The sequence below is a fragment of the Dendropsophus ebraccatus genome, chromosome 13, assembly GCF_027789765.1.
Source record: "Dendropsophus ebraccatus isolate aDenEbr1 chromosome 13, aDenEbr1.pat, whole genome shotgun sequence".
Classification (NCBI taxonomy): domain Eukaryota; kingdom Metazoa; phylum Chordata; class Amphibia; order Anura; family Hylidae; genus Dendropsophus; species Dendropsophus ebraccatus.
The window spans coordinates 39481063-39490753 of NC_091466.1; the positions used below are offsets into that span (position 1 = coordinate 39481063).

The 9691-nt window shown below is 43.0% G+C and overlaps 1 protein-coding gene across 1 annotated transcript in view; it reads left to right on the top strand.

Annotated features, from left to right (window-relative positions):
• The window catches only part of PLEKHO1 (pleckstrin homology domain containing O1), a 40016-nt gene extending 30819 nt beyond the window's left edge, over window positions 1–9197 (top strand). The window contains exons 4-6 of the mRNA XM_069949965.1: window positions 2656–2760; window positions 3011–3112; window positions 7962–9197. Of these exons, the coding sequence (XP_069806066.1) occupies window positions 2656–2760; window positions 3011–3112; window positions 7962–8660 (906 nt within the window). The 3' untranslated portion in view covers window positions 8661–9197. The remainder of the gene's footprint in view (window positions 1–2655; window positions 2761–3010; window positions 3113–7961) is intronic.
• The last annotated feature ends 494 nt before the right edge of the window (window positions 9198–9691 follow it).

Consider the following 9691-nt stretch of genomic DNA (forward strand, 5'->3'; position numbering starts at 1 on the left):
ACATGAAAAAGTGGCCATTTATGCGTGCGTTTTTTAAGGCAGAAAGAAAAATCTATGTAAGGGTATGTGCACACTACAGAATCCCGACGGAACACTTGTCGCGGTTTCCGCAGGTCGCACCCGCTCGTGGACTCTAGCAGCCATGCACATATCCACGGCTCCCATAGACTCCATTCTATGGTTGGCCAGATTCCGCTGTCCGCCCAAACAATGAACACAATAATTTTTCAGGCGGACGGCTGAATCTGGCAAACCATAGAATGAAGCCTATGGTAGCAGTGGAGATGCGCACGGCCGTCAAAGTCCGCAAACTGGTGCGAGCTGCGGAATCTACACTGGTATTCTGTCGAGATTCCTTAGACTATTATTTCTAAGACTAATAGGAGGAAAAAAAACTAATTGGGTAAAAAAGTACCATAGCCATACTGCATTTTGGGAAAACTGCCACTGACTCAAAAAAATCTTATCAAATGAGAAAGAAATTCCACTAACAAATAGCACTGTAGGTGTAGAATGTTATTCTTTGCTATTGTCTCCCACCTGACATCTGGCTACATAGTTTTTTCCAGCAAAGAAGACATGAAGACATAGTGGAGGTCTAAAGCTTTCACTGTGTCCTTGTATTTGTTTTGCTGGGCTATATTGTGTGATGTGGGAGTAAAATTCCCATCTCTATATTGTTCTTTTTTAATTAGTTTGCTAGATACTATCTGCTGTTGTCAGCATATAAGAGAGGACGGGCAGCTGTTGTTATTACTAGATCATTTCTTCCGGATGGTGCTTTTATCCAGTATGGCTCTCATTTGTCAGAATGAATTTACATGGCCCTTCTATGATAAACAGTATCTTTCTTTGCAGATTTATGTGGATATTAAAGGGTTTTCTAAGATTTTTTCTTTGTGACTGATGTCCTCTGAATAGCCCATCAATAGCTGATCGGTAAGGGTATGTTTACACAGACAGATGTATCTGACAGATTATTGAAGCCAAAGCCAGTAACAGACTATAAACAGAGAACAGGTCATAAAGGAAGGACTGAGATTTCTCCTCTTTTCAAATCCATTTCTGGCTTTGGCTTCAGTAATCTGATAAATCTGTCTGTGAAAACGCTGCACCATAAGATTCTATTCAGCTGCAACGCCCAGATGTACACAATTTACAGGATCAGAAGCCTCGGCTCCATATTCTGTGTAGTGTTTTTGCCATGTTACTGCATCTCAGCAACTAGTCATTTTAGTGGGAGCTAAACTGCAGTAAGGCTGGGCTCATACTGGGTTTTGCAGTCCATTTAACATCTCTGTTTTAAATGGTTACTTTTAACGTACACAAAAAAGAAAAAGAAAGCATCCATTTCTATAATGGAAGTCAATGGGAAAATGGATCCAATCTGATTGCACACAATTGCATCCATTTTTGCATCTGTTTTTTTCATCCTTTTACTTTCATAAAACTTATACGTTAAACACAATGCAAAAACAAAGCGTGGACCCAGCCTAACACAGTGGAGCCACTTTATAACGGGCTATAAATTTTTATACAGGGCAAAACGAAAAAATCTGCCATAAAAGGGAAACTATCAGCAGGTGGCTATGTTCACACAATGCTTTTTCAGCTCCATTTAAAATTACGTCCGTCATTTTGAGTCTAAAATGACGGATGTCATTTAGCTGTCTGGCCATTTGGTTGTGTCTTTAATTGAAAAGTCCATTGAATTTAATAGTAAAAACTGTGAAAGGACATTAAAAAAAGAAAAACTGTGTGTGAACAACTGAAAAATAACGTCCGGTGTTGGCAAAAAACGTCTGAAAATAATTATCATGATCATTATTTTGACCTCCGTGCAGACAATACATTGTGTGCATTGGACGTCCGTCATCCCATTGACTTCAATGCATTACATTGAAGGCAATTCAATCGCGGCAAAAAACGGACGTCTTATTAAATAGCAAAGCGGACGCCTTTTCTCTTTTTTTAAAGTTGTGTGACGAATCTAACCTGCTGTGCACGGAGTGCCAAGGATGAAGGAAAGTCTCAATAGAAGGGGTGGGCCAGTCGGGGGTGGATAGGGGCTCTGGGGGGGCAGGGCGCCCTAAGTGTTCTAAACAGCCTTACTAGACACAGGATTAAACTACAAACTGCATAGGATTGGCTCCAAGGATGAAGGTAAGAAACTTACTTTCACCCTCAGTGCCCCTTGTGCAATAGGGAGCTATTGGCATGTAACCTGCTGATAGTTTCCCTTTAATAATATGTAATAATGGCTCTAAGGCTATTTTCACAAGACATTGTAGGGCAAGTTTGTTGTATGCATAGGATCCAGTAAAGTATGTACACTGTATGTTGCAGTGTGAAACTAGGGAGAACTGCAAAATTGGGGAAGTCTCAGTGGTTGAACTCTCAAAAGCCAAAGACATCATCCAGTCTTGTTGTGTGGTTTGTATTCCTTGTATTAGACCAGGGATGGGGAACCTTCAGCCCTCCAGCTGTTGGAAAACTACAATTGTCATCATGCCTGGACAGCCAAAGCTTCATTTTGGCTGTATAGGCATGATGGTAATTGTAGTTTTGCAACAGCTGGAGGGCCGACGATTACCCATCCCTTGATTAGACCATGGGTATTTAAAGTAAAATAACAGGAGACCTCATTTTCATCAGGCACCAAACCTGATCTTCCTTGCTGTCAGCCCAGAGGAAAAGGAGTCTTGGATCAACGCCTTGAACTCTGCCATCACTCGAGCCAAGAACCGCATCTTGGATGAGGTAAGCAGTATCCACCTGGGCTGCGGCCATGCAGCTGGCTGCTTTCTGTGCTCACATGGACCTCACATGTGGAAAATAAGAATAAAAGGCAAGCTTTTCCATTTTTTTCAATTAATACATCAATTAACCCTTCTTCTACAGTTGTGTATACTTCATGCAATCAGTGTGAATATTTCAGAATTCTTAGTTATTTTTTTATTTGGTTGCTGTTTGTAATTGTATTAAAGAAGTCATTTTAACATTATTATAGGTCACAGTAGAAGAAGAGAGTTTTCTGGCCCATCCAACCAGAGACAGAGCAAAGATACAACACTCTAGACGTCCCCCAACAAGAGGTCACCTTATGGCTGTGGTAAGTATTAGTATAAATATTCATCAGTGAATACTTTCAGGAAAAGAAATCTCCGACATGACAGAACATATAATGCTAAGCAACTAGCCGGCACAAATGACACTATGGGATTGTTGTAGTTGTAATGTAGCTTGCTATTGGTTTGCAGTTTTTTAGACAGGTGTGATGCATCGTGTTGGCCCAATTTACCCAATGAGGATGGTAAGTAAAAACTAAATCTTAGACAGTGTAAACCTAGATGACACAGTCTAAGAATGTGGCAGATTTATCACAGTGGCTCAGACTAGGCTAGGCTCAGACTGTCTAGTCCAAGTTTGTACTATCTATTAGTTGGCTTAGGTTACTCCAAAAATGTATGCCAAAATTTGGTGCATTTTTCTTAGAATAAAGCCACTGTCCCTTTTTGGAAAGCCATCATCAAGCAAGATGCAGAAATGTCTAAAGTGGCTACAACACATAACCCTCTGTTTGCTCTCCTGAATGTTACCTCTGTACCCACAATCTTCCCCCCTACTCCCAAACCACTTGTACTTTTGGATAGCTACTTTTAATCCAAGATCTGTCCTGGGGTCCATTCAGCAGGTGATGCAGTTATTGTCCTAAAAAATAACTTTTAAACTTGCAGCCCTGTGTCAAATTGGCGTGGCCTCAAGTGTCTGTGCCCTAGGCTTGCACCACCTCTCCGTCCCTCCTCCCCACCCTCTTCATCATTAGGAATGCCCCAGGCAGGATTTTTCCTATTCATCATTTGTCTAAACACTGCACATGTGCCCTAATGATGCAGCACATGTGCAGTGTACAGACAAGTGATGAATAGAAGAAATCCTTCTAGGGGCATTCCTAATGATGAGGGGAGGAGAGGCTGTGCAAGCTTAGGGTACAAACACTCTAGGCCATGGCAATTTGACACAGGGCTGCAAGTTTAAAAGTTGTTTTTTAGAGGACAGGGGTAGTTATGTGTGTGCAAGAAAGTAGCCGTGTTTTTTCTAACTCTGGATAATCCCTTTATAAGGGTGTGTTCACACGTACAGGATCCACATCAGATCCGCAGCAGATTTGATGCTGCAGATATCATTGTAACTAAATGACTGAACACAACATCCGCATCTGCTGTGTATCCTGTACATGTAAACACAGCCTTTAATATAAATTGACATCTTTACAATTACATAAAGGAAAATATATTTTAAAAAAATTTCAGCATCATCAAATCTCCATTTTCTTGTGTGATTTGGTGTTGTTCTGGAGAGATATTCTGAGCTTCTTCCTGTCCTCTGTAGATAACATAATATGGTGTGCAACCATTAAAAATAGTCTTTGTTTCCTCTCATTATGAATGCAAAAAACATGGCAACATTTAGCCACAAAGTAATAATGAGTAGACTAATAGAACTTTACTTGATTTTTCCCACCCAATGCTTAATGTTCTATATCAGGATCTTGTAGCTAGCATCCTAATACATCCAAGGCAATGTGTGCTCCATGCTATACAATTCTCCTGCATAGTCAACAGGTGTGAAATCTGGGGTCATTCGGGCTTACAGTAACCTTTGCCCAGCCAGTTCCCCTTTAATCTTCTCAGCTGTAAACACAGAAGGCGGCAGTGCACACTCATAAAAGCAGAGCTGTATTTACTGTCACAGTATAAGAATACCATCATTGCATAAGCATGTGTGTAAACATTTTGTCAATGTGAGCAATTAGTGCACTGGCATACACTGTTAGAGTACCCATTTATTTCTATCTAAGAAAGCTAACTGACAACAAAAGGGCCACCATTGAAACAACGACATGGATAGTCATCATACATTACCAGACCACCCTCTATTAAAGTGTACCTGTCATGATGCTGCACTGCTGGGTCATTGGTGAGTTCCTGTCTTCATCCGGAAGTTCTGGGGACCATAAATATAAACACTCACCATAATGCACGGAACCCATTTGGATCCAATAGAGGTTCCGATGCATTAAGGTGCGTTTTCGGATGCATGAAGACTCGAATTGCTGGATGAAAAGAGGAACTCGCAAATGATCCGGCAGAGCAGCATCATGACAGGTACACTTTGAATCTATATGATAGATAGATAGATAGACAGATAGATATTATAGTCTAATATTAAAAATACATGTTCAATATAGAGCCATATTGAAAAACAGCCATAGTTCAATGCAGTGTAACAGCCTGTGGCTAGTGTGTGGTTCGACCAGAGGCTCATTATGATGGAAGTGATGGGGAAAGTAGTTCCCTGTGGTCATAGTACAGTTCTCTATACAGCCACAGTGGCTTGAATGTTTTACTAAGCTTTCCCACTGTAAATGGATCCTGGTATAGCTTATACGTCTTCAGAACACTGCAGTCCACTCTTATCTACTCTGATGCACTCTTTGGGTATGTGCACACTGAGGAAAAGGCGAGGAATTAGGTGAGGAATTAAAGAGGAATTTCAACTTGAAATTCCTCCTGTAAAATATGTACAGAGCAAAGTCCCATTGTGTTCAATGGGTTTTCTGCTCTGTTGTTCACACTGCAGAATTTCCGAGCAGAATTTTCTGCTGTAGATCTGCTAGAGGAATCCTAAAGAAGTCAATGGGGGGCATAAATTCTGCTTGAATTCTGCCTGAAAACTTTCTGCTTCAATTCCTCGAGAATTGCTCAGTGTGCACATACCCTTTCTCAGGAGAGGCTAATTTGAAGGCTTCTCACAGAAGAGAGCTTGCACTACACCTCCTCTCACTAGAGAGGCTAGCTTTCAACTGACTGAACATCCTTCCTTGCAGTAGAGAGGCAGGCTCAGGGCTGGCTCCTCCATTTCCTCTGAAAGGTTCCTAACAATGTGTATGTACATATTTAAGAGGTTATCCAGTGTTTCAAAAACATGGCCACTTTCTTCCAGAGAAAGCACTGCTTATGTCTCCAGTTTGGGTTGAGTTTTGCAACTTAGTTCCATTAAAGTGAACAGAGATTAATTGCACTGCAGGAGCGGTGCTGCCTCTGGAAGAAACAGCTTTGCTGTTTTGTAACGCTGGTTAACCCCTTTAACTCTTCTGCTTCTCAGTTCTGCCTGGCACAATATAGTTTCAATAACAAAATGTAAGAAAGCATTATAAAACAGTATAAGGCTATGTTCACACTATGTAAAAGTACGGCCGTTGTTGCCATCGGCAACAATGACCATACTTTTTGCAGGGTGGAACAATGCCTTATTTTCAATGGGATCCCGGCCGGAGCGTATACACGGCCGGACCGTGTATGATGTGTATACGCTCCAGCCGGGATCCCGTGCGGGGCCGCAAATACCTGACATGTCAGTTTTCTGCAGCCGCAATTCAATGAATTGCAGCCGTAGGAAACCCTGTCATCCGGCCAGGATCATCCGGGCAGAGATCGGCCATTCCATGACCCAGCCGGGGTCAGGGAACGGCCGGTTGTTCACGTTCTATGAACAATGCCTAAGTACAATAAAACACATATGAAACAAGGCACTGGCTGGATCATCCATACAGAGATCTCATGATGTAAAACTGCAGAATATTCATTCAATGAATTGCAGCCGTAGGAAACCCTGTCAGTTCACACAATGAAGCGAGCGGCTCCGGCCGCTTGCTTCATTTTGTGTGCTACGGGAAGCTCTAATGCGGGCGCGCGCTGATGCGCCCGCATCAGAGCTCTGCGGCTGGAAAGATCATCCGGCCGGTACTTAAGTACCGGCCGGGATTATCCGGGCAGAGATCGCCTGTCCGTGACCCAGCCAGGGTTGTGTGAACAAAGCCTAAGTACAATAAAACACATATGAAACAAGGCACTGGCTGGATCATCCATACAGAGATCTCATGATGTAAAACTGCAGAATATGTTTAGTCAGGGTCACGCACCAGATGTGCGGTTATGTGGCCTGGGGGGTTATCAGGAAATCAGCAAAGTAAAAGCAAAGATATGAAAATAGTATAAGGCCAGTTTCATACATACAGTATTGCAGCTGCAAATGCTGCAAATTCCGCAACAAAATCCGCTGTGATAATGTGTCCTATCATTTTCTTTAACTTTATATACTTGTTGCAGATTTTTTATTCCACTGCGAGTAATGTAAAGCCCCTTCCCACTTAACTCGGCAGCTGCCGGGCTAATACATTACCTGTCCGTTCTGCAGCCTGCTTCAGGCTCCCGGCTCCCGCTCAGCCAATCAGTCGCTCTCCCACCACAGCCACTGATTGACTGAGCGGGACACCAGGTTAGCAGCAGATTTTACTGCAGAGCTCGCATGGTGAAATCCACTGCGATACTGTATGTGTGAACCTGAACTAAGAAAATAAAATGACGTATTTGCCAGTTTACTTTATATTTTATTAGCAGGAGTATATCTAGTGTGCAGTAAATGTTTAATGCTTCCAATTTTCAACATAGTTCAACAGTGTGGTTAAAACATTATTGGGGACATTTATGAAAGCTGCCCCTTGGCATACACCAGGGAGAATGCGCAGATTCGCCCCTTCTCCCTGTCGTAAGCCTGCCGTATCCTCTGCTCGCCTGATGGGCAAAAGGGGGAGGGGGGCATTGGTGTCAAGGTGGAAATGTGACCTCCTCCCACGCCTGGTTTACCATGATTTACGCCAGGCAGAAATCATGGCAGAAATCTATACCTGTTGAGGAGCAGGTGTAGATTTCTGTGCCCGCCATATGGCAGGTCAGGCTGGATACACTCAGAGGCTTGCGGAAACTTTGCATTTGGGGTCGGGGACTAATTTAAGACCATCGTACGAGTAAGCCGATCTTCATAAATGTCCTCCTATGTATCTATCCATTGTGCCATTCTGCCATTGTGCTGATGTATGTGTGCACGTTTGTTTGCAGGCATCTACCTCAACATCCGATGGAATGCTGACTTTAGACCTTATCCAGGAAGAAGATGCCTCTCCAGAAGAACAGAGCTGTGAGCAAAGCTTCAGAGTGGATCTGGATAAATCTGTGGCGCAGCTGGCATCAGTCCGTCGCAGATCAGACTCTGAAAACCTCAAGTGCCCAGAAAAGGGAAGGTCAGAAAACCTTCAGCAGGGCAAAGACCAAATACCCTGGGATAAATGGGCTACACACCGCGATTCATTTGGAAAGGGTACAACCTACACACCTCAGGTTCCCAAAAAATTGTCCTATTCTGAGAAGAACAAATGTGCCTCCATGGAGGAGATCTTGTCCCGTTCGGACTCTTCTGGACAGCGACCGATACCAAAAAAGGTACCGGAGTCAGATAAGCTGACGCGAATACAAGAACTGATCGCTCAGAAGATCGATAAAACTCAGGAACTTCTCACCGAGGTGAAAGAATGTGGGGATGGGAAAAAAAAGGGAAAGGAACCTTCTGGAAAGGTGGACTCTGAAAATGCCCTACAAGAAGCTGAGAGGCTATTAGGAGAAGCCTCTTTGAACTGGAAGCAGGCCAGGAAGGTCCTGCAGGAAATTAAAGAACTGAGAGACCTATATAAACAAGCAGACCTGCAGTCCCCTGACCTGAAACAGAAACTAAGCAGTCATTACAGAAAGAGCCTCATGTGAAGGGTGTGTGCATCTATGTTCTTATCTCCAAAAAGGAATATTTCCTGCTTTCTGGATTCACAATGCAAAGCCAAGGACCACGGCGTGCTGAGGAGCCCAGAAGAGAGGTGAAGTCTGGCTGTCTCCAGGAGGGTCCCTTGGCTTTGCTATTTTCTAAACCAACCCACTCAACTCGGATGGCTGTACATGCTGTAGAACGAAGCAGCAGGCCGTTGATATATATGCAGGGAGCCCCCATGGAGGCACTTGAATCCAATAACATTTGCTATCAATCTGCGCAACCATAGTCCTTAGGCTCTACAGTGTTAACAGTAAGTGCTGTCAAGGAGGTTGCGAGTCGTGGAGGGACTGGACGAGGCATGTGACAAACTGTATAGTCTTGTAGAATGTGCTATCCAATACAAGTCAACCCATTCCCATTGTTACACTTGTTTACATCTGCTTAGCTATTTTACCTTTTTTTTACTTCAGACGGCACCATGAAATTCAAAGTTATTCAATCTCAGAACACCTGTATTAAACTGTAGCATAAATTGGTACTTTGACTATGCACTTTTGTATCCAGGTGTATTTACCCTTGAAGTGATCTGTGAAGAATTGATTTGCTCTTCTACCCTTGACTGAACCAATATTAATTGCAAAGTAGCACACCACTTAATATTAACCTCAACACAAAATTGAAATCTATTATTTATCAGTCTCATACCCAAAATGTGTTAAGCTAAAATTGAGACAGCTGGCTATAGCTATTTACCCCCCTTTGCTTGAGTATGTTAAAGGCATGTTAAAAGTGGCTGGCACCCGCTCTACAGAAATCATAACATCACTGCTTAAAAATGTCTGCTGAAAAATGAATGGCTTTAAAGTGAATCTGCCCCCCCCCCTGCACTACTACCACCATCGCCACTACCAAAAGGTGTAAAGCTGGCAGCATTGAGCTTAATAAACCCTTTCATCTCTCAAGTGTTTGTGCCCCAGGGCTGCACAGGCAGTCTCCTCGCCTATGCCCACCGTTCTGCATAATGCCCTCC